Below are 25,377 nucleotides of genomic sequence, written 5' to 3'. Positions count from 1 at the left end.
GTAAATTCAAAAGTAAAATACTAGCAAATTTAACCTGCCAGTATATGAAAAGAATATTAGACTGTTGTCAACAGGGTTTATTACAGAAATGTAATCGTGATTTATTATCAGGAAATCTGTCAACATAATTGATTATATCAACCACATTACAGGACAGAAGTCATGTAATCATAGCGGTAGGTTAGATAAAATTTTAAGTCATTCCTAATGAAAATGCACCTAGAAAGGGAGGCAGTTATTTAAATATAATAAAGGCTGTTAGCTGATGCCACTTACAAGCACTACTGTAAATGAAAATACTCCAGAGATATCTCTATCAAAATTAGGAATTAACAGGGATTCCCTCTCTACCACCATCATTATTTAGCATTGGTTGGAAAGTATTATGACAAGATTAAATGATTGGAATAAATATTTGAAAAGGAGGGAAACAAATTTCATATATTTTCTAAGCTAGCCCGAGAGACACTGGAAAATAGCTACCTAAGTTAGCTAAGTTAGTAAAGTAATTATGAAATAAGATTATGAAATAAGTGTGTAAATATTTTTCTCTGTCATAGTAATACCCAGTGGAAATGGAAGTGGCAGGGAGTATTCTTTTCATAGTAGTATCCAAAGCTACTGGGACAAAAAATCCTTAGGAATAAATTTAACAAGAAATGTACTAGATCTATAAAAAATTTTTTGAAGAACACGAAACAAGATTAAGCAAATATAAAAGCATAACTATGTTCTTAAGTTAGAATGTATAAAATTGCAACTAAAGATTCCACACGCTGCAACAACGATCCCCCGTGCTGCAGCTGAGACCTGTCATAGCCAAATAAATATATAAATAAATATTTAAATAAATTCTCCTCAAATTAATAAATACTTTTAATGTGTTTCTATTTTGAATCCTCATGGATTGTTTTTGAAATTGGGGGGAAAAGATCTCGAAACTTCTGTGGAAGGACCAGTGTCCAAAAATAGCTAAGAAAATAAGCTAGATAGGACTTGTCTTACCAGGTGTTTAAACATAGTGTAAAACTTCTGTGGCATTGGAATAGATAAGTTAAACAGATGGAATGCCCAGAAGTAAAACCAATAAATGTGGAGATTTAATATATTGACCAAGGTTGCATTTTAATTCAGTGGGAAAAGGGTAGGTGTAACCAACTATCCATGTGGAACAAAATAAAGTTGAATTCCTACCTTGTGCTAGATGCCAAAAAGTAACTGGAAAAAAAAGATTAATACCAAAACTCGGAAGAGTTAATAGAATATATGTATAACCTTTGGGTGGGGAAGGCTTTATACCAAGTCATATTAAACAAAAGGTATACAAAAGCAGACATCTGATTATTTAATGCCCCTTATTCTTCTGTCTATCATGGACATATATAGATTAGGTGTGATTCTTTCTTGTATTTCCTAATACTGAAAAATTGTTAGCTTGGAGTCTAGTAGAGAATTTGGGTTATATAAGGTCTACCATGTAGTTTGAGTTGGGATATATTCATTGAGATGAATATCGAAGGACAATGAAGTGTTAGAATTTATTACTGTTATCCTATGCCTCCAAAGGTTATCGCAAAGATTTTTCCGAAACATACTATTTACTATTTTGATTTCTAGTTATACCAGGCCTTCACAGCATTCTAAATTGAGTGACCTGTACTGTTTCACTATGGAAATCAATTTCCCTTTCAGTCTGAGTTAGTTGCAACTGATAACAGCTGTCACTTTTTTTACTCAAGGGTATGAAAGTGCCAGTATGTCTAGCACATGTGAACCTTGCAAAAGTAGGAACAGACATTCAGCCCAGACTGAAGCGCCTGTTCAAGCGAAAGTGTTCAGCAGAAAGAATCATGAGCAGCTGGAAAAAGTAATAAGACATAGTAGGTCTACAGAAATATCGTCAGGTATGTTCTTTTTTGGTTTGTTTTAATTTAAGGACTTCTTCACCTTAGATTTGAAAAGCTATATTAAAACAAGCTTAAAATTCATCTATCACACTTTTCTATCATGTGAAAGGCTTTATAGTAGAGTTTACAGTACACAGTTCTTGATATCAAGAAGTGTAAACTGGAAATATATTTTATTGTTATTGTGATACTATCTTTTGATGCATTTTGATAAAATTTTGAATGAACAAGTATAGTTGACATTAATTTGGTACTCCTAATTTGAAATTCTGAAAATATTATCTGAATAAGAGTTGGATATAAAATCACATCGTTCCCCTGCTTAAAATCTTTGGCCTTCACCGTGCCTGCAGGAGAAAGTCCAGATGCCTCAGTGTAACATACCTGACCAGCAGAGATTTGATTCCTTCCTGCCTCTCCAGACTCATTTCTCACACCCTATGCCTTGAACTTGACTCTTTCAGTGGCACTGAACTGAAGTTTTCCCATAGCCACCTCAGCAGTTGTCTTTTCTGCCTCAAGTCCTTTTTGCTCTTTGTAAGCCTTTTTCTCTGCTGGCTCTTAAATAAAATCTTAATTCTGGAACTCTGGAATTGTATCCAAATCCAAGCTGGGAGAGGTTACCCTTTCTCCTTTTTGTTTTTCTGTCATAGCCTGTGTAAACCTCTTTTGTTGCCTGTATCACATTATGTAGTATTTACTTGTTCAAGTGTCTGTATCACCTTTTTGAGTCCTTTGGCAGTAGACGATATTTTTTCATATTTGTATCTTAAATGTTGGCATAGAACGTGACACATGGTAGGCACTCAGTGAGTGTTTATTGAATGAATGGAGTCATAAGTATTTGCCGCCATTTTAGTTTAAGTAAGTACTGGCACGTCCCTGATTTATAAAGAATAAGTACATCTCAAAGAAATATGGAGAGGGAGGCAGTAAATATAGACTCTAAATTTTCAGTTGTCAGTAAGACCCTTGGTGAAAATGATAATAGTAGCTACCATTTGTAGTATGCTATTGTTTACAAACTAAACAAATTACTCATCTCATTTGAGCCTCATAATCCTTTGAATTCATTTTATTTTCATTTTGCAGATGAGGAAGCATGATCAGAGGGGGTGCCTGTTTTTTCCCAGTGCTCATAAAGGACCAGTAATATAAACTGGTACAGTTTTGGGGGAAAAAAGTCATGCCCTTAACCCAGTACCTGTAGGCATCCATCCTAAGGAAACAAAAGTGAAAAGAAGAAAGTGGGATTTAGGTGTTGGCTGAACATTATGATTCCAACTATTTTAAACAAAAATCTGGATAAAAAAAAAACTGGAAGAAAATGCATCAAAATGTTAATAGTGGTTTTATTATCTTTAAACTCCTCTATATTTTCTAAAACTTATAATGAGTATTTATTACTTTTGTAATCAGAAAAGAAACATCACATTTATTCATATTTTGAAATGACCTCCTCAAGGTCGTATTGCTAGCAAATGGTAGAGCCGAAGTTTTAATCCTGGTCTCCTGTTAAGTCCAAGATCCTTTTGTCAAACATATCAATTCTATTGTTCCGACCCTAGCATTTTACCAAAGTTTTGTAGATTCCATCTCCTTTCACTATCTTTGTCAAATACTGATGTCTTCAAACAGTAAACAGTTGGGTGGAGGTTGGAGAAAGGCACTAAATTGATAGGCTTAATAACTGAGATGTCAGTTACCTAAATAATTGATAGTTGGTCATAGTACTTCAGATCTTATTACTGTCACTTAGAAACATATAACCATGAAATTTTGGTGAACTAAAAAAATGTTTGAATAATATAAATATTCCTCTTTTCTAAAAAGACATAGTTTTAACCATTACCCTAAAATTCTTTATGGCAAGTAATAGTAGTTTTTGTTATATGATCATTAGATTGTAGCATATATGGCTGCTAGTATTGAACTATATACAGTCCTCTTCTCCCTCGGGGGTTGTGGGAGGTTCCCTTTGATGTGTATGCTTCTAAGAGTGAATGGTAGAAGTTTATTATGATAGTCGTCATCAGTCACATCAACACAAGTTTATAGCAGATCTTTTGATATTTTCCCTGAAGAGATTATTTTTAAACAGAGCATAAACGATACCTTGGGATAACATTTCAGTTCAGGCAAACGATTTTAAAGAAATTTGCTTATTTCTTTTTTTCATTCATTTATTCATGTTACAGACCCTGTCTTTACTATTCATACACATTTTATGTTCATCCTTATGTCTGCCCTTTCCTACAGCACATGCTAGGAGAATACTACAGCAGTCTAACAGAAATGCATGCAATGAAGCGCCAGGTAACAATCTGCTTAGTTTTGGTGTCCACTTTTTGTTAATTCTTCCATTGGTCCTAAAAATCCTTAGTTTTATTGTTCTAATTATTTTTTTAGATTTAGTTTAGTGTGTATGTGTTATTTGGCTGGTAGAAGAGAAAGAATTCATACTTACTAAATTCTGAAGGTTTTCATTTATAATTCTTTACTTGGTTGGTAAAATTGGCTGCTTTTCTTATTTTCATTTTCTGTTAGTGTATGTAACATAACCAACACATTCATGTGGGTAATAGGTGTTATAATTTTGTGTTTTATTTGAAGTTATTTATCTTGTATTCTTTAAATGCTTATGAGCATTAATATTTTTTAGAAACAGAAATATAGTTATTTTTATTCTTAGCTCTGATTTACAGTGTTAAGTATTGTGTATGACTTCTGTTGTAGTTCTTATTTTTCCTTACCAGTCAACATGTATAAAAAAATAAACCGTTGAACAAAAGCAACTATGACATGCAAAGACCATGATAAATAAAGATCATGGAAAATTGCAGAATGCTATTTTTGTCTTTAAACTATGAATTTTCTTTAGACATGGTTCTGTATGATTTAGAATTGTAAATATTCTTTAATGCCTCCTGTGCTATACATGAGTAAAAAAGAAAAGCCTGTATGAACCTCTAGGGGAATTTAAAGAAAACAAAAAAAAACAAGGACGTAGCGTGGAGGAAGCTAAATGTATCAGTGGTACTTCCTAAAGAAAAGAACTCTGAAAGTAGGATAAAAACAAGATGGAGTCAGAGAAATCTGGCTGAGATCAAGGATTTTTCCAGCCTAAACAAATGCATTTTAGTCCAGGAGGAGAAACTGGCAAAAACTTTCCACTTTTCTATTGTAGGCGGGAGGGATGAAGCATATGTTTGGCATAATTCATTATTCGGGAATAATTTAATCTTTACTGATATATAATTTAGAGTGATAATTTTATCACATACAGAGGTAATTAAATATGCTTTGTTCTTATATCTTTAAAATAAACTTTTTCTAAAACAACTGATCAAACTACAATATAGTGTATAAATTGGGAAAGTTTGTGTGATATCCCATCTTCATACCTGGATTTTTCCTATAAGTAGAGATTTCCTACAGAGATAGTTCTGGTTCCTGCTCATAATAAATATTTTTATAGTAACATAGCACATTTGAACATTTTAAAACTACTAAGAGAATTTTAGTATATCATTTCATTTTATACTCATAAATGTCTGAGGCAAGATAGGGAAGTTGCATATTTATTACCCTTATTATTTTATACTTGTGGAAATTGAGGCCTGAGGATGTTAATTTGCCTAGTAAATTAATGGAAAGTTTTTTCATTAAACCACATTTGCTTTGCATTTTAAAAATTTCTCTCTTGCAAAAAGTGAATTTTTAAAATCTTAATGATCTTTGCATGTTTATTTGAAAGCACAATATATTAAAACACTCAACATTTCAAATTCCCTTTCTTGAAAACTTATCACTGATTTTTGTAGAACTTGAATATTTAGCTGCTTGTGGTTCTACTGTTACTCTAGAAAGTTTATAGAATTTGATAGTTAGAAGAACACTGGGAAATTTTTTTTTTTTCATAGAGAACTCAAAATGGGAACAGTTCCTAATTTGTGCTCTTAAAAGTAAAGGTATGAGTGTATGCCTTTAAGGGTGATAATTCTTTGCTATAAACAAATACATGTAGCAGAATTGTTGCTAAATAATAGGGTGATGCCTAGATTCTGTGAAACTGAAAACTTCATTTGCCTCACTGCTTGCTCCAACTTATAATGAGTGTGTCAGTAAGACACTGTAGTAAAATTGACCTATTTTGTTATAGTTACCAATTCAGTTTTTCATCAATACAGCATGATTGCGGAGATTTGAGAATCAGTAGACCTAACTAGATAAGCCTTAAAGTAGTATGTTTCCTTGGCAGCATTTAGTTCTCAACATTAACAAAATAAACGAATTTCCTTTTCTGTAAGAAAACTCATATTAGCAAAAAAAGAAAATTGTTTGCAATTTGCTTATTTCATTCAAGTGCTGAAAGATTTCCACTGATTATTCCTATGAAATGTGTAAAATTTTCCATTGAGAAATAACTTTGCTCTAAGTAATGCTAAGTAATGTTATTTCTCTAGTAAATATTTAGTGTATATCTTGATATTTTTAAGATTATTTTTTTCTTGGTAATTTTAAGATTTTTATTCTACTTTAAAAGCTCTGAAATAGAATTGTGTTTTAAGTAATTTAAAGGTGAGAGTAATGTTGCAAGTTAAAAGAAATAGTCAGGAATGTATTTCATCAATATTAACTTCCTGATCTTTTATATCTTCCAGAAACTGGGAGTGATTTTTCCATGTTTGAAGCTTTGCGGGATACCATTTATTCTGAAGTAGCTACGTTGATTTCTCAAAATGAATCTCGTCCACATTTTCTTATTGAACTCTTCCATGAACTTCAGCTACTGAATACAGACTATTTGAGGCAGAGGGCTTTATATGCATTGCAGGTATCTAGTACCTAACATTTTTTCCCCTACGCTTTCTGGTATTGCCATTTTTCACCATTCTGTCTGGTTACTTTCTTAGACTGAAGTATGTCCTTGTTCCATAAGTATTTTGATCTTTTTTTTTATGTATTTCCATGCCATTTTAATAATCTTATATAGCTCAAGTAGCTTTAGATAAAGTATTTTTCTGAGCAATTTTTTAGTGTTTTATCCTAAATGTTATGTCTTCCTCGTAGTTAACCTTTGAGGTCAGGAGTATTGCATTTGTTCTGGTATCTACTTCTACTTTTAATTTTGTGATTAAACACAAATGTTTTTCATAGCTATCTTATTTCCTTATTTAGGACATAGTATCCAGACATATTTCTGAGAACCATGAAAAAGAAGGGGAAAACGTAAAGTCAGTGAATTCTGGTACTTGGATAGCATCAAACTCAGAACTTACTCCCAGTGAAAGCCTTGCTACTACTGATGATGTAAGCTGATAATGATTAATGAAATGTAGACATAATTTCAGTATGCAGCTAACAAAAGTTAAGTAGGTTGTTAATAAATTGTGAGTATACCTAATATATTTGGTTTTTAGCATTTTTAAAAAGCTGAGTGTAATGTATTGCTTTATTTTGAGGTGAGGTATAAAATTCAGTCACAATATGACAGCAGTCAAACACCAAAAATTAATGATAGGTTATAAGGTCTAAAGTAGCCATATTTATATCTCCTTTGTCCAACATAGGAGTTGAGTCATAATAGACACTCAGTAAAAATTGTTGTCTTCGTTCAAGACATTGAGTAAACCAGACAGCAGTTAGATCAAAGAACCCTTGAGTAAATACAAGATAAATTGAGTTAGTCTTTGAGTTAGAAGAGAAACCTAGACAAAAGAAAGCCTGGTAGAAAATGTAATTTAATGTATTAAAATTGATGAAGAAATTTTTGAGTAAAGTACAAAGGGCCTGGAAATGGAAAAGAGTGGTGAGGAAAGTGTATATTTTCAATAAACTATGTCCTCCAAATAACACCTACCTCACACATAGTGGATTGAATGACTGTATGGCGAACTACGAGGATACTGAGGAGATAATGAACTAGGCATTTGAAATCACCTATTTAAAGGATCAGACCATGATTCTATTGTGAAAGATTATATGTGGTCCTGGGATAACAAGTACATTCTTTTTTATACCAACTTCAGCATCTGGATGTTCATGGATAAGAGTGCCATAATTGATTAGCAAATACCTGCTATAGGTATAGAGTTGGAAGCATATTACTGTGTTTCTGCCCATTGTTAATATGATAACATACGTTTTTTTCTGGAAAGATAGTGTTTTCTCAAAAGATCATCTTCTCTTCTTCATGTATAGTAATTTCCTTACAATTATTGAGGACTTTTTCTCAATTTTTGCTCTTTTATTTTACTCATGTTTAAAACAATACTTCCCCAAGTCATCTTTTCTGCTTAAAACTTTTCTTTACTCGGCTCCAACTCCTAAACTACTATGAACATAAACCTGTGTGCAAAAACTACATGGTTTTGATTGACTTTATAATGGCAAATACAAATTAATGTAACTAATTGCTACTTGGGATTAATTGTTATTTTAATTAATTGAAAATTGTGTTCTCTTTTTTTGTGGGAAATGAAAAGTGGTCCAGCTGTATACATAAAAAATAGGAGATACTAGGTTACATTTAAGTTGATTAGGCATTGAAATAACTTACTGAGGGAGCATGAAGAGTGTCTGTTCTTAGAAATCTTTTTTAGTAATTTTATATCCCTAACTCCAGTGCCTTTCTTTGTATCCAGATTTCAGATAGGCGGCATTACCTCCAGTTATTTTAAAGGGTTTGAGCCCATTGGTTTGCATCGTCAACAGTAAATTTTGAAAATTGAGCTACAATTTATGATAAAGTTAACCTGACAAGGTTTTAAAGTTAAAATTTAAAGATGCAGTGATACTTTATAAGTAGGTGTCTTAGCAGATCTAGAGCAGTGCTATCCAGTAGAACTTTCTACAGTGATGGAAGTGTCTTATATCTTCATTGTCTAATACAGTACCCATTAGCCACATGTGGCTATCGAGCACTTGAAATGTGACTAATGGAATTGAGGAACTAAATTTTAAATTTTATTTAAATAGCTGCATGGCTAGTGGTTGCCGTACTGGATGGATATAGAGTCTCATTCTCCATGTTTCTAGGCCAAGGTCCTTTGAGTTCCATTTATGGAGCTTTTACACATACCTTTCAGAGTGTGTAAAAGTCTTCATGCCATGAAAGAGAGAATTAAAGTAGACATCTGGGGATTATAGTCAAGGAGGTTGAGGAATTGAGATTTAGGAAGAGGAAGAAACAATTTGCATCTTCTACTCCAGGGTGCTATAAAATGGCAAAGGCACATCTACCTTCAAGTCTTACTTAAAGGAGTAGCAAAATGGTTCCATTTCTTAAAACATGTTCCCTAATGCCTGAATTTCCTTTAATCAGGGACAAACCTTTCATTTCATAATTTAAGAGAAAACTTTAAAAGATCAGTAGCTAGGAAAGAACACAATTGTGAAATGAGTTACAGTCAAAATATAATTGAGGCTCTCTCCTAATCACACTATACACAAAAATTAATTTGAAACTACTTACAGTCCTGGAAAAGTTAAAACTATAAAACTTCTAAAAGAAAGCAAAATCGTCATGATTTTGACATAAGCAGAGATTTTGTAGGACACCGCACTAAATATGAAAAGAAAAAAATTGATAAATCAGCCTTCATAAAAATAAAATCTCTCTGCTTTTCAAAAGATACCATTAGGAGAAAACAACCTCAGTACATGTATCTGGCAAATGACTGTGTAAAAGACAAATCCTGACTATGTAAGGAACTTTTACAACTCAGTTGTAAGAAATCAACTCAAAAAAAATGGGCAAGAGATTTGAACATGTGCTTCACAAAAGAAGATATATAATTGACCAGTGTGCAAATCAGAACTACATGAGGTACTACCTCACGTCCACTAGAAAGGCTGAAATTTAAAAGACTGAAAATAAGAAGTATTGGTGTGAATTTGGAGCAGTTGGAACTCTCACACTGCTTGTAGGATTGTAAAAATTGTACAGCCACTTTGGAAAGCAGTTTGGCAGTTTCTTATAAAGTTAAACATAAACTTGGCATGTGACCCAGCAATTTCTCTTCTAGGTACTCATCCAAGAGAAATGAAAACATGTCCACAAATACTTGTACACTAATGTTCATAGGATCTTTAGTCATGATAGCCTCAAACTGGAACATCACCAGATAAATGGATAAACAAACGGTGGTATATCCATACAATGGAATACTATTTCAGCCATTAAAAAATAATGAACTTCTGAAACACACAACAACATGGATTAATTTCAGAAACATACTGAGTGAAAGAAGCCAGACACCGAAGAGTATATAATGAGTGGTTCCATTTTATATAAAGCTCTAGAACCAGCAAAACTAATCTGTGGTAATAGAAATCATATGAGTGGGGTGTAGAGGATACAGAAGAACTCTTCTGGGCTGGTGGAAATGGTCTTTATATTTAGGAAAGATGGTTGCATTGGTGCATATATTTTTCAAAACTCATCAAACTGTACACTTAATGGGTGCATTGTATGTAAATTATACTTCAATAAAGTTAATTTTAAAAAATATGAATGATGCTGTCATGTTTTTCTTCTGAGACAACCAGATATCATAGTAAGGTACTAAGCATTGTTAGAGTGTGAAGATAGAGTTTCTCTGATAGTGTAGAAATAATGTTACCTTTTCCAAGTTAGAATTTAATTAGTAGCTGGCCCTGTGTATTTTCATCTCCATAATGACAAAGTGTTCTGCAAGGTTACTTAATATTTTAATATTCTCTGTGACTCTGTATTCAACTTTTTATAACTTTCATTATATCACAGTTTTAAGTGTTTTATGTAAATACTTAGTTTCTATGTTAAATTTTTAATATTAATCATAAAATTTTAAAAGAAATATTAGTGACTTTTATTTGTTTTTTTAAACTATAACTTAGGAAACTTTTGAGAAGAACTTTGAGAGAGAAACACATAAAATAAGTGAGCAAAATGATGCTGATAATGCTAGTGTCATGTCTGTATCTTCAAATTTTGAGCCTTTTGCAACAGATGATCTGGGTAAGCAGAATTTTTATAATCTTAGAACACGACTTTAATATAGTCTTTGAATGGCATTGATAAGGAAACAAAAGTCTAGAAAGGCAAGATGTGGTGGAAAGAATGTGGACTTACAAGTCCATCCATCAGTCTAAATTCAAGAATTGTTAAACTCTTTGACTTTGGGCAAATCATCTAACCTTTCTGACTCTCTGCATATATATATATACTAAGGAAATGGGATCCTATTTACCTTGCTATGTTCTTGTGAAAAATACACAGAACTCTCTAGCATGCCTAATAGAAGTTCAGAGAATGTTAATTTCCTTTCTCTTAAAGGTCATCCTTTAAGATCTTCCAGTTAGTCAGTAGGAAAAATTCAGAGGTAGCAATGCCTCATCCAATCACATCTTCAATAAAAATGTTAACTTCATAATTTGGGTAAGAACTGAAATTTCTTAGCATATATAATTTATAGTGGGAAATCCAGGTAACTCTGAGGCATGGCACATTGCATTTTTTTACATCAGTAGTAAAACAAAAGCTTAGAGGGTTGCATAGGTCAGAGAGAAAAAAACCCAAGTCCTAAATTCGGAAAGGAAATTAGAGAAAAGAAAGATGCCCAGGTGCCTGATTCATTTTCCAGACTGTAGCACATCTAACTATACCCAAGTATTCAATCATTCAGACTTCCGGGGCACTTAGTTGATAGAATAATCTAATGTTCTATAATTCTAGTGTTTGTTTATATGATGAGAACAAGATTTAGATGATTTCAAAGGCCTTTTCCACTACAAAGAAAAGGGCCAAGCCCTGCTTTATCGTTAGGTACCTACCTTTTAGTAAGCAGTAAGTTTTCCTTTTGCCTTACCCTAATTACGAGGACTCTAGGCCCTAGCTCCCTCTGATTAAATACCTGTCAAGTCTGTACTGAGCTCATCTCACTATAGAGAAAAATCACTCTGTAGCCAACCCTCTCTCCCTTAATTGTCCCTACTTTCTGAGTTGCCAAGAGATTTTGAATCCTACCTGTTTAGTTTCATTAGCTGATTGTTTATTCAGTCCTTCACCACTAGCTTTGTCTGAAGTGGACAAAGAAGAATTGGGAAATCTCATTCTTAGGTCTTTTCTCTACCTTAATTGCTTGTATTAGGTTGGATTATTTACATCAGAATTTGTATGACATTTTGGAATTAGTTTTTGTTGTACTGTTTATGTGAAGTAATGTATGGACTTGAGAGTCTGAGAGGGCTGGGTTCCAATTCTTGATTCTGTATTTAACTGGCTGTGAAACCTTGGGCAGTCACTTAAGTTCCGTGAAAATGAGGGTACTATCATCTACTTTATAGGGTTATTTTAAGGATTAAGTAAATGTGATAATGTATGCCAGGTACCCAAATAGTACAGTATCTGGAACTTGTTAAGCTAGTTTTTCTCCCTTATGCTCAGACATTATTTTTTTATTAATAAATTTTATGGAATACGTGAAAAAGTTCACTTTTATATCCTCTAGAAATATTTCTGTTCCATATGCAGGTAACACTGTGATTCACTTAGATCAAGCATTAGCCAGAATGAGAGAATATGAGCGTATGAAGACTGAGGCTGAAAGTAACACAAATGTCAGATGCACCTGCAGGATTATTGAGGATGAGGATGGTGGTGCTGCTGCCCCGACTACGGGTGATGGTTTAGAAGGTGTGTTCTTGAATTGATTAAAAGTAAGACTCATCGCTCCATATATAAAAAATTAAGAGCCCCGCGTGATGTGTAACGGGGATTTTTTGGACCACTTTTCTTTTAATTATCAGGAGTACTAGAACTACATGGCTGTTCCTTTGTGTTATTTTAGCATAAAATCATCAGAGTTTAATATTCTTTAGAATTTTGCATAAAGGTATACATATAACGTCATAGACTTTATTTTGCTAATACAGCATTTTCTTTTTTAAAGCGGAAACTCCTATTATTGAAAATCATAGTTCACAGCAACCTGTAAGTGAAGTTTCTACCGTCCCATGTCCTAGAATTGATACGCAGCAACTGGACCGGCAAATTAAAGCAATTATGAAAGAAGTCATTCCCTTTTTGAAGGTAAGCAATTTTTTAAAATAAACAAACTTCTGTATTTATTTTTAAAATTCATACCAAAGACTCCGTTGTAATAAATTAAGAAAATAGGTAAACAAAAGAGAAAACTAAAACTCACCCATAATTTTGTCACCCAGAGATAGCTCCTGTCAATGTTTTGTCAACCTTTCTGTAATATTTTGTCCATATATTTGTGCATCCTGCTTTTTTCAGATATTAATAACATAAACACCTTTCTGAATTGCTATTTTCTACAGCGTATTTTTTAATGGTTACACACTATTGATTCATTATTCATTCAAAAGTATTTGTAAGATGCCTGCTTTGTCCACAAAACCTGGCATATAGTAGTGAACAAGTCAAGACCTTTGCTAACATGGAGCTTACATGCTAAGATGAGAATATGAATTAAAAAAACAAGCAAATATAAAACATATAAGTAGATATATATCAGGTAGTCATACATGCCATGCAGAGAATTAAAATATGGTGATGTGATGGTGTCTATTTTTGACTGGATGATCAGTGAAGACTTTTTAAAGAGGGAACATTTAAGCAGGGGTGTGCATAAGGAGCCAGCTTAAGCCAAGATCATGCCAGACAGAGGAAGGCCTTAAAGTAGAAGCTAGCTTGGCATGTTAAGGAACTGGATGAAGGACCATGTGGCTGTAGGAAATTTGTGTGAGATGATGTTGGAGAAGGGGGAAGGGCCAGTTAAATAGAACATCATAGGTATGGTTAGGAGTTTGGATTTTGTTCGAAGTTCGAAGGGAAACTCCTAGAAGGTTTTAAGTAAGAGAGAAACAAAGTCTGGTTTGTTTATGGAGAATTAAATATAGGGGTCAGAAGAGCAATGAGACAGGTGAGAAATGATAATGGCTTAGACAAGGGTGTGGTACTAAAGATGGGGAGAAGTAGACAGTTGGGATATATTTTGGAAATCCGGTCCTACTAACGGTAGGTAGGGTCACCTAAAGCCCAGCACTAGATAAGAGAAGGTGGCCTAGAACTGGGGCCCAGGATCAGGTGATCAAACATATAAAAGTTGTGCAAAAGAGGAAGAGCCAGAGTTGACTAAGTAGGACTGCCAGCAGTGAGCTATGTTGATTGCTACTGTGAGGGCTGAGTATTCATAGAACAGAATTTCCTGTTATTTTGTCAGTTCCTGTCATTAAACATTTATGTGTATTCTGGTTTCTTTTTCACTATTATGAACAATACTTAAATGATTTAGCTAAATTTAAATACGCATCCCATTTTTATTTTATTTATTTTATTTATCAGAAATAATTCTTAGACATAGAATTTCGAGCTTTAAGGGTATAAATATTTTTAAGGCTTTGGGGCCTTATGTGCATTGTCCCTCAGAAAGGTTAACAATTTATATTCCTACTAACAGACTAGTAAGCAGTACCATTAATTTTGTTTAATGACAATGAAAAGGGGAGAGAAAGAAGCGTGCAAGCCAGGACTTCTTTCTGAGATGGCCCCTTTTACAGTCCCATTTAAAATGGAAATTTAAAAAATTAGAAATGAAAAGACGGTCTTTTCATTCAGATGTGGGAAACTACAAAATATGTTGTCATTGGGCTCATTTCTTACAACCTACTTGTACTTGCCAATGTGTAAGATGTTGACAACAGAAAGTTGTTTCCATATACTTACATTTCTTCCCTTGGTGGAAGTAATTGCTTTCTTTGGAATATTTTAAGAGAAGAGAGATCTTTGAAAAGGCAATTATAGAAACTGCTTTCTCTGAAGAGATGTGATAGCCAAGAGGAGAGAGAGGATCCATCTGTCTATGCCCAAATTATTCCATGTGAAAAGTGAAAAACTTAGCCTTTTCCTGGGCACCCGCAGCAGCTCCAAATGGCTCTTTCTGTCTCTGCTTCCTCTTCTAATCTTTCAACTCTCCTGCTAGCGTTCCTAGCACTTTTAAGGCTTTGGCACTTGCTGATACTTCTACCTGGAATGCTCTTCCTTCACATACCTGCATGGCTTTTTCCTTTGAACCCTCAAGGCTTTAATCAAATGTTACTTATTGGGTGAGCAGATCTCCCCTACTCCTTATCTGCTTTTCTTTATCTTCATAGTGCTTGTCACCTTATAACCTATTTAATATTTGCTTATTTATTTTGTCTGTCTCCCTTGTTACATGTAAGCTCCATGAAGTAATGGAAGATTTACATCAGAGATGTTAAACTGTTTTGGTCACTGTCTTACCATGCCAAGTATAGTACATGCAGGTAGTAGGTACTTGGTAAATACTTAATGAATTAGTAAGTGAATGGATCCACCAAACCTTGACTGTGGTTTTCAAACTGATCAAGTGTAGTTTGAAGTATAGTTTGAAAACAGTTGGCCTATAGAATCCAGATCAGATTCAGCAGCGCTCATAAAACTTTTATAGCCTGGTCCCAGCCTCATAACTATTCCTTCCCACGTACCTTGTATCCTCCTTGACATTGTTCAAAAAGGCACCTTGCCCATTTTACTTCCTTTGCCTCGAATGCCCTTCACCCTTCCTCTGGCAGTCACACCCTTGAGGACCCAGCGGAAGTATGTTAGCGTGTACTTGCAGGCAGGGTTTCTCCTTCTCGTCACTGCTTCAGGGATACTTGGTACATGTTTTTATCACAGCACTTATGACAAAGTATCACAATTTTTTGCCTGTATCTCCCCACTAGAATAATGTCTTTCTCGATTTCTTGGTATTTTCACTCAAGAAGGACTTCAGAGACTAGATGAAGGGAATCTGAGGAGATAAGACAAATACATTAGTTTCATCCGTTATTCCTGTGCATTTATTAAAATATGTATTCACCCCCTCACATATTTATATTCCTATAAATTATAAGAATATATATATATTCTTATAGATAGATAGGTAGATATTCATTTAAGAGTTTGAAACCATTCCCTAAAGTAAATTGACAAACTATTCAGGTCATTGCTTGCTTCTATCTTAGGAATAGACAACAAAGCATTACCTTTTTTCTTATAGGTTTTTGTTTTATTGTAATTCAATAAATACTTTTAAACATGTCTTTTTGGTTGAATTAGGTATATTGGTAGTGATATTTATTTGATATGTACAGTTATTTTCTAAGTGTTAAAAAATATAAATGATTTAGCTTTATGTGTAGGGAATGCGACCATCTCAGGAAATTTTATTGCATTTACAGTTTTGTGTCTGATTAAGTTATATCCTTTCATAAGGATCCCCTACTAAATTTAGCATTGCAGACAGTTTCTGAGGCCAACAAAATGAGTAGGACTAATGGTCTGATTTTAACTATTTTATGATGTCTCATTTCACTTCAAATCTTGACTTTCTGGGTAAGATTATAGAACTAAGAACTAAGATTCTAAGATTATAGAACTTCTTTGTTACACCCAGTCACCTAAGCTTGCCTTACACCCAGTCACCTAAGCTAGACTTCCTTTCTCTTACCCTCTATCACCTGTGAGTCAAAAATTGATTTTTTAAAAAATTGATTTTGCCCCTAAGAGCAGTTAGTTTTACTTCCTTCTCTCCAATAGCATAATCTTAATTCATATCTTTGAAGTCGAGAGATTTCACCACTGCATGTGGTTTAGTTTCCCAGCTTCATCTCTCACTGCTCTCCATCTAGATAAATACTCATTTCAAACTACTCAACATTTCCTATACCTGCCATTTCTTTTTCATATATCAGCCCTTTGTGCAACTAGTCATCATTGAAAATATAAAATGCTGTCACTCTTTTCTGCCTGACTGACCTTTCTTCAGCGCTCTGATATGCTCCCACAGCTCCTTAGGGCACCTAGTGTGTGCTTCTTTTATGATCCTTATTTATTCAGCAAGTAATGAGTACCTCCTGTGAGCTAGCAGCTGTGCTAGGTGATGAGTAAGAAACGGTCCCTGCAGTTTAAAAGTATCACCTACTGGACAGTGCGTAGCTTGTAGTGATTGATGTATTCATGATCCGACTCCTCCACTGGTATTTGATTCCTTGAAGACGGGGACTGTTGTCTTTTTTAAAATTGCCTGCCTTGACACATGAATTTTTTAAAAATGAGCTTAAATCCTTAGATTTAAGGGATCTTAGACATCATCTAGTTTGGCCACCTTGTTTTACACATTTGTAATGGAAGGGGAAAAAACCCCACAAACTTAACGTGAGTCAAGGTTAGAGGACCTGCCCAATGAGTTCAGTGGCAGAAAGGATCAGAACCTTGAGGTTACTTGGTAAGGATGCTTTAGGACTCGCCTCAGGAAGTTAACGGCGGTGTGGATTGTTATGCAGCCTGCACATGCTTCCAAAGGAAGAGGAAGGTGATGAAGAGAGTTGCCCAAAGGGGCTTGTTAAGCAAGGACAGTAGTTCTCAACTGGGTGTGATTTTGACCCTAATAACATTTTGTGATGTCTGGGTATGTTTTTTAGTTGTCAGAACTTGGGAGAGTGGAAGGTGCCATTCGCTTCTAGTGGGTAGAGGCCAGAGGGCTGCTAAATATCCTACAATGCACAGGATGTCAGCAGTGCCAAGGCTTAGAAAAGTTAGAAGATAACGCAGAGGAAGTTGGGTGGAAGGTGAAGTGTGGTTGTGAGAGTAGTTGAAATGAACTGAACTGCAAATAGGAATACAGGCAATATGGAAACCATGGCATGAGTAGTTCCTTAAAGTACAGAAAGGAAGTGATGGAAAATGTTGAATCAGCCAGTTTCTTTTACTGGCTGTTATCTGCTATGGTGAGTCAAAATTTGCAAACCTTTTAATGTGTGTAGGGGGGAGTTTGGCTATTCTTATGAACGAAGTTTCCAAGTGTGCATCTAAAAGCTGAAGAGCTTATGCAAGAAAAATACAATCTCATATTATGTGGATTAATAGTTTTTAAACAAGGTAAGTTACATCCTAACCAACTAGGATTTTTCTCAGGAGCACATGGATGAAGTATGCTCTTCTCAACTTCTGACGTCAGTAAGACGCATGGTTTTGACTCTTACCCAGCAAAACGATGAGAGCAAAGAGTTTGTAAAGTTCTTCCATAAACAACTTGGAAGTATATTACAGGTAAGAGTTTGTACTTGTATGACTTCAATATGTACCATGCGGTTAGGTTTTTTTTTTTCCCGCCATTTTCTGACATTACACAGTTTATTCAAGTAGATATTCATTCTAGCATCCATTTGGGATGACATTTTAATACTTCTTAGGTTATTGCTTACTTAGTTAAAAAAAAGTTGGATTAGGGCCTGTGTCTTCATTTAACTTTATCATCTCTAAGGCCTGGCCCAACTCTAATAAAATTTTGTTTTGATTTTTCTCCTACCCAATAAGAGCATTTCAAGTTTGAATTGTTTAAAAAGTATTCCGTGATATTTTCTAAAATAATTATTTTTACCAATCTGGGAAATTGTAGAAGCCGGAAGCTAGCTTTTGATTGTAGAGACTTCTTAGGCTGTAACAATAACTAAATCATGTGACGGTTAGTGGTTTGTAACTGGGGCAGTTTTGCCTCCCGGGAGGCATTTAGCAGTGTCCTCAGACCAACAGGCAGGGAGGGGCTGGTAGTAGCACCTTGTGGAATGTTAACAGTGCCAAGGAGGAGAACCCCGTGTTAATGAGTAGGGATACCATAATTACTCCATATAATAAACATCTTGACAGTTAAATTCACCGGTATGTTTTCCCATTGAGATAGTTCAGTGATGTGTATTATTGCTCCAAACTAGAAAATATGTTTTTCTTTTCATCTGTATTATAGAATTTTCCTGTAAAATTTTTCCTTGCTTCCTATTCCTGTGTTTAATTTAAATTGGTTTTAGAGATAGTATTTTCACTTTGTCCATCAAATTTTTAAAAACCCTAGGTTGATGTGCTTTTCCATCACTATAATTTTTCATTTTGTTTTTAATAAGACTGAAGTATAAATTTCAGGAAATCTACAGTAATCTATATGAATCTATATAATCTATATAAATCTATAGTAATAGATCCTAAATTGTCCTGGCTCTATTTAATCTAGTTGTACTAACACATAAGGAATATAAGACATCTGTGGTGTTATGCATTGTTTAAAAATGTTTAGGATAATTTTTAGATAAATGTATTTTTATAAACTTAACTAGGTAACTTATTCCTACAGAAAGAAAGAACTCCATTTTAGAGTCAGGTTGAAAGAGAAACTGTTGATACTTTAAATGTTTTTGTTAATCAGGATCCATGCAGCCCTTCCTCAGTTTTGTCTACTGTTATAATTGTGGGCAGATTCCATATATTAATTTGCACGTAAGTGTTTTTTTTTTCTAAGTCTAAGAAAATTCGACTGCTTTTCTTTCATCTTATTCCTGATTTTTTTCGCAAGCAGACCTACATGAAGAATAAAAGTTAGTTTACATTAAATCTTGCCCAGAGTTGAAAATTTTCTTGAGGTAGAGATTAAATTAGTCTTCTACTTTTTCTCTTACAAAACCTATTCAGTGAATTTTTTTTCATGAAGGACCCAGGGTTTGTACTTCTCTCCATCACTGTGCTAGATAAGGTGTTTTTTTGGGAGGGAGGGGGCACTGAGCATTATAGTTGTTTGCCTGTTTTCTAAATAGCATAGTCCATATTTTTAGGAAGAAAGAAAAATAAAAGCGGTTTTGTAAAAAATGTGTAGAGTATAGCAGACTTGTTCATTTGATGATACTATATTTCAGCTTAAATAGAACTAAAGTTTACTTTTAGACTGATTTTGAAGAGAAAATTTAAATTAGAATGATTGGCTGCCTTACATAAAGGGGAAAACTTGAAAAGTATTCTAATGGTATTTTCTCCTCTCATGGCACTTCAGCTTTTCACTGTGGTTTATATGTATATCCTCTGGTACTGTGTGGGACCTCTTGTGAGATTAGGAATCCCTTATCTTCTATATTTGTGGCTAGCAGTTATATTACATAGGGACTAAAGCTATGGATGACCATATGTTCTTTTGTATACTCTGTAAGCAGGACTAGCAAGATTCCTACTTAGTAATATTTTTAGTAATATTAATATATCTTTTCTTAGCCTGTCTTAGCCATTAGTTTTAAGTTTTTCAATACTAAAAAGTAATAATATTGTTTTCGCATTGGTGAGTATTATAATTTAAACTTGTTAATTGTTTGTATTGCTTTACCCACAGTTGAAGTTTACTGTAATCTTAAAGCTATTTGGTTTATCTTTGAACAGGATTCACTGGCAAAATTTGCTGGCAGAAAACTGAAAGATTGTGGAGAAGATCTTCTTGTAGAGATATCTGAAGTGTTATTTAATGAATTGGCTTTCTTTAAACTCATGCAAGATTTGGATAATAATAGTATAACTGTTAAACAGAGATGCAAAAGGAAAATAGAAGCAGCTGGAGTGATACAGTCTTACGCGAAAGAGGTAAATTACATGCATTTTGATTTTAGGAGTAGTTATAATTAGCATATAAATGTAGTTCTTGATCATTATGAGTAACTAAAATCATACTTGACCTCAGCAAAAGTAGGTTTTTTAGTAATAGGAGTTAATCAGGAATGCAGGCAGGAACAGGTGGCAGGAATTGTCAGATAGCCACTTCACGTTACTGCCACTTATGCAGGTTTCCAGAAGAGAGAGGAGGAGTGGGATCCGGCCCGTGGCCAGCTGCCTGCCGTGGTTATTGCCAATCCCAGCAGATGCCCCGGGAGTATTTATCACCCCAGCCAACACTTATGCTTGTTATTAGTCAGGGCTTTGGTTGTATATCCCTGTAGCTGCTTATACCCTGTTAAAGTAGTCTTGATCACATATGAAATTGGATGTTTTTTTCCCCTCAACTTGAGGCATACCAGGAGGCTTTTTCCCTAGACAAGCACCCTTTTCTTGACTCCAATCATGAGAGGGAAAGCAGGTCAAGACCCAAAACGGAAACAGATAACCCTTCTTCCTGAAATCTAAAGTAGATAAAGTCAAGCCATCTTTTTCACACTTTTCATAATGTTTTTTATTGTAGACATAAATAAGTTTCACATCATTTCAGTCGTTGCTTAGAGCTTGAAAAAAATAAAAGAGGATGATACTATAAAAAAAATGATAGGAAGGGTTGCTCTAGATGGCGGAATCACGAGGCTCCTTCAGGGGTTGAAAAGTGAGGTAAGCCATGGAGGGACAAGAGGAGTTTATAATGAAGATGAAAGGGAAGAGCATTCCAGGCAGAGAGAACTGTTAAGTATAAAGAAAGACTCTTAAGGCAGGATTGAGTGTTTTGGAGAATAGAGAGAAGGCCAGGGAGGCAGGAACACTTTAAATGAGACGAGCATGTAGGAGATGAGGTACACAGAGGTAGGTAGGACCAAGTTATGGAACCTTAGAAATTGTGGTAGGGACCTTATATTTTATTTTGTTGTAAGCATGATGGAAACTCATGGGAAAGTTTGGAGTAGAGGAGTGACATAATCTCAGTTTAAGATTTGTCTGGATATGATACTGATTAGGAATTGTAGAAGAGTAGAGATGGAAGCAGAGAGACCAGTTGTAAGGCTGTTGCAATAGTCCAGGTAAGCAATTATGTGTCTTATCTTTGAGTGTGTAACAACAGATACCTTTGGATGATTGAGTCAATAACGCATTCTAATAGTTTCAGTGTGGATAATAAAAGTAAAGTACAGGCTGGTTCCTAGTTTTCTGGCTTGTGCATTTGGGTGGATGAAGAGCCATTTACTGAGATTGGGAAGACTGAAGGAAGATGGGGTTTTGGAAGGGAAGGAATCTAAATTTTTGCTTTGGATTTAGTAAGTTCGTGATATTTCTGACACATCCAAGGAGATGTCCAGTAGACAGTGTTGCTTTTTGTTTTGTTCGTTTAAAAGATTTAAATGAAAGAGTTGAATTTACATTTCTAAGAAAACACTCAACTCTTTGGATGATGGTTAAAAAGTGCAGCATTTGTTAAGGTTTACTGAGTACTTAAGTGTAATGATGAATGGTTACCCCTAAATTCTGCTTAATTGATTTGCTTATAGGCCAAAAGGATTCTTGAAGGAGATCATGGCTCACCTGCTGGAGAAATTGATGATGAAGACAAAGTATGTGCTAATAATGCTTTTGAAACAAAAGATTAAATAATTTAAGTAGCTTTTACCTTAATGTTTGAGAGCAAGGTATATCATAAAATATCCTTTCTTCTGACAAACTTTTATTTTCTTTTAAAAACAGAACTAAATTTAAAATGATTCTTTATATTTTTTATTAGATAATAACTATTATTAATTTTTATGATAGACTTACTGTATACCTTTTAAAAATGTACTTTAAGGTATTAATTACTCAAATTTATTTGTGGCTAGGACAAGGATGAGACTGAAACAGTTAAACAGACTCAAACAGCTGAGGTTTATGATGGTGATGGTCCCAAAAATGTGAGCTCTGATGTCTCTGATCAAGAGGAAGATGAAGAAAGTGAAGACTGTCCAGTGTCTATTAGTAAGTCTGAAGGTTCTAGACTAGGTTTATACATTAGTTCTTTATAGATGGCTTATTGAAACAGTTTGGTGGAGTGGAATGATTATAGAATTAGGTGTCAAGCAACTCTGAATTTGAATTTCCGTGTGACCCTGACTAAATTACCTGTCCTTTCTACACCACAGTTTTCTAGTACTTACTGTTTTAAAGATTTCAGATACTGTATGTAAAGCACTTGAGCAATGCAGGAATGCAATAAATGGTAGCTATTATTAAGATTTAAGTGCTGAAATTTTACTAAAAGTTGTGTTATTAATCAACTTAGATTTGTCCAAAGCTGAAACTCAGGCTTTGACTAATTATGGAAGTGGAGAAGATGAGAATGAAGATGAAGAAACAGAAGAATTTGAAGAGGGACCTGTAGATGTCCAGACTTCACTGCAGGCTAACACTGAAACTACAGAAGAAAATGAACACGACAATCAGGTATTCCAGTGCAGACTAACACACCCTCCACCAGTCTTACTGTAACTACTAAAAAGCTGATTCTTTTTACAGATGTTAAAATTGACAACTTCCCCATTCTCATTTTCATGAATACAAACTACTTTAATATTCTTATTGAAATCCTAAACACTATTATTATTTTTGTATTTAGCAATGTTTACATTTAAAGCACTTCAAAAAAAATTTTTTTTTTTTTGATAACAAGTCCTAAAAAACTATGTGATTACTTCAGAAGATCTGGATTTTTAAGTTTTATTTTTTTCTAGTTATGCATGGAAGTGGTATGTAACAAAATAAAATCATTCCCTTTCCTACCTTCACCTCATCCTGCCCCAGAGGCAAACTTTTGTATGATTTCTTCTGCTGTTTACCTCCTTACATCTGAATAATATGTGTGTGTATTTATTCATTTATGTATTAGGCATTACCTACTGACTTCTATTACAGCAGGTGAAGATTTTTAGGTCACTTACGGCTCCTCATTTAATTATATTAATCCTGTCCACCTCATTTAATTATATTTAATTATACCTTTTGGTTAAATCTGTATTTAACCAAATATTTAGATTTAACCAAACTTTGTAAATATTACTGACTGTTGAGCTAAGCAAATATTATTTATTGCTAAGTCTTACACATTTTTTCACCTGAATTTAATAATTGTCTCAATTTTTTTATTTACTCTCTTTTCTTTCATCACTCAAGTCTTTGCTATGCCCATCAGTAGTTTTATAAACCTCTCAGTAGAATTTTCTACATGAACCAATTAGTCAGTTTAGTCCTTCCTTCCTGGGGCATTCTCCTTTCCTCCTCCACTCTGGGTTTGGCTGTTCTTTAGACCTTTAAATAGCTACCAGCCTGGGAATCCCCTTTGTTGTTCTTTATTAGATCTCAGTTTCTGGAATCAAATCTTGCCTTTCTCTTCCTTGGTTTATTACCTCATTTTGGTGGAGCACATCTTCCAGTAGCTCTCTAAGAAAGAGTGCAAAGAATATTTTGAGGCTTTATATTGTCTAAGAAAACTTAACACTTCAGTGTTGAAAATCATTTTCCCTCAGGTCTTTGAAGGCACTGTTTCCTTGTCTTCTAGTTTTCAGTGTTGCCATTGCCTTTCTTTATTCTGATTCTTCATATATATCTTTTTTTCTTTCTAGCTCTAGAAGCTTTCCCTCCATCCCCACCTCTCCACTCCCACCCCCTACCCCCTCCCCCCCACCCCCACCCCGGAGTTCTGAAACTTTACAGTGATATACATTGTTGCAGGTCTTTTTTCATTCACTACACTAGGTACTCAGTTGTCTTTTCAATATAGCATGTTCTTCAGGTTTGGTCAATTTTCTTTTATTTCCTTTATTTCTTCCTTACCATTTTCTCTTCTTTTCTTCTGGAATAAATGTTGTCAAACATTATTAGCTCTCATGGGTTGATCTAATTTTCTCCTCTCTTTTATTGTCTCATTGCTCTTTCTCTTTTACTTTTTGGGAGATTTCTTTGACCTTAATACCTATATGAAATTATTTTTATTTCAACTGTTATATTTTTAATTTCTAAGTACTTTTTTCCTGATTGTTACTTTTTTATAGCACCCTATTACTTCATCGAAGCAATATTTTCTCTTACCCACCTAGAGGCTTTCTTTAAATATCCACTGTACCTTTGGTGCTTATATTAAAGAATAATACATCAAAAAGCCAGGTGGGGTTCTTCTGGGCTTCACCATAGGGTAGCCGAGTGTATAGCTTTTTGACAGAAAGTCCCAAATGTTAATTCCTATTGGTCTTTTCTCTGGGGTGGTTTAGTTTCTCCAAAGTAGGGAGGGTCCTCCAGTCTCCTTCTGCCTCCTTGGCTGTTGGTGTTCTGCAGTTAGATGTAGGATTAGGGCTGATCCCACGTCTATACAGACTTGCACTAGATCTTTCTGTTTCAGTGTGACACTTTATCCTGTCTTCACTTGTGCTTTCTGCAGCCTACTCCTTCCCTGGTGGCCCCTGGTCTGAGGCTCACTAGTTCCTTTTCTCCAAAACATAATCTCCCATTTTCTGTTGAGCCTGGGGGAGGGAATCTAAAGGTCCACATATTTCTTAAACAGCTTCAGACAACCACCAGCACCGTCCCCTTGTCACCAGCTCCCACCCCACGACTGTACTCCTTCCTTCCTAGCATCTGGTACACCCAGTTATGAGGTGTCTTCAGTTTTCTGTCCTCCTGCAGAAGGCACTTAGCTCTGTTCATCTTTCTCTCCTCCTCATCATTTCCTCTTCCTTTCACTTAACATCTGCATATAAACAGGTGTCTTTTAGTTTCATTTAAGATAGAGTCTGGTCTGAAAAAAACAGTGAAAACTAGTGGAGTCCGTAACATTCAGTTCCTTGTGTTCCTGTGCGGCTGAGAAGAGGAGCCCTTGTCCTGGGCTGCTGCGGAACTGCAGCCACCGCCGCCTCCCTGAAACACTTT

General features: G+C 34.7%; 1 protein-coding gene across 24 annotated transcripts in view; it reads left to right on the top strand.

Moving 5' to 3' along the window:
- PCM1 (pericentriolar material 1) overlaps positions 1-25,377 on the top strand; it is an 87,456-nt gene that overhangs the window by 55,285 nt on the left and 6,794 nt on the right. For 11 of the 24 annotated variants that reach the window (XM_036838525.1, XM_036838514.1, XM_036838524.1 and 8 more), the window contains 12 exons: positions 1,740-1,904; positions 4,167-4,223; positions 6,572-6,744; positions 7,089-7,220; positions 10,791-10,911; positions 12,427-12,588; positions 12,845-12,984; positions 17,902-18,036; positions 20,179-20,376; positions 21,978-22,040; positions 22,302-22,437; positions 22,742-22,902. In XM_036838525.1, coding sequence (XP_036694420.1) covers positions 1,740-1,904; positions 4,167-4,223; positions 6,572-6,744; positions 7,089-7,220; positions 10,791-10,911; positions 12,427-12,588; positions 12,845-12,984; positions 17,902-18,036; positions 20,179-20,376; positions 21,978-22,040; positions 22,302-22,437; positions 22,742-22,902 — 1,643 coding nt within the window. Of the gene's footprint in view, positions 1-1,739; positions 1,905-4,166; positions 4,224-6,571; positions 6,745-7,088; positions 7,221-10,790; positions 10,912-12,426; positions 12,589-12,844; positions 12,985-17,750; positions 17,844-17,901; positions 18,037-20,178; positions 20,377-21,977; positions 22,041-22,301; positions 22,438-22,741; positions 22,903-25,377 lie in introns of those variants that run through there. The other 13 variants (XM_036838517.1, XM_036838518.1, XM_036838531.1 and 10 more) reach the window with 5 other exon arrangements.

Source organism: Balaenoptera musculus, chromosome 21 (assembly GCF_009873245.2).
Source record: "Balaenoptera musculus isolate JJ_BM4_2016_0621 chromosome 21, mBalMus1.pri.v3, whole genome shotgun sequence".
NCBI lineage: Eukaryota > Metazoa > Chordata > Mammalia > Artiodactyla > Balaenopteridae > Balaenoptera > Balaenoptera musculus.
This window is presented reverse-complemented; position numbering and strand designations above follow the sequence as displayed.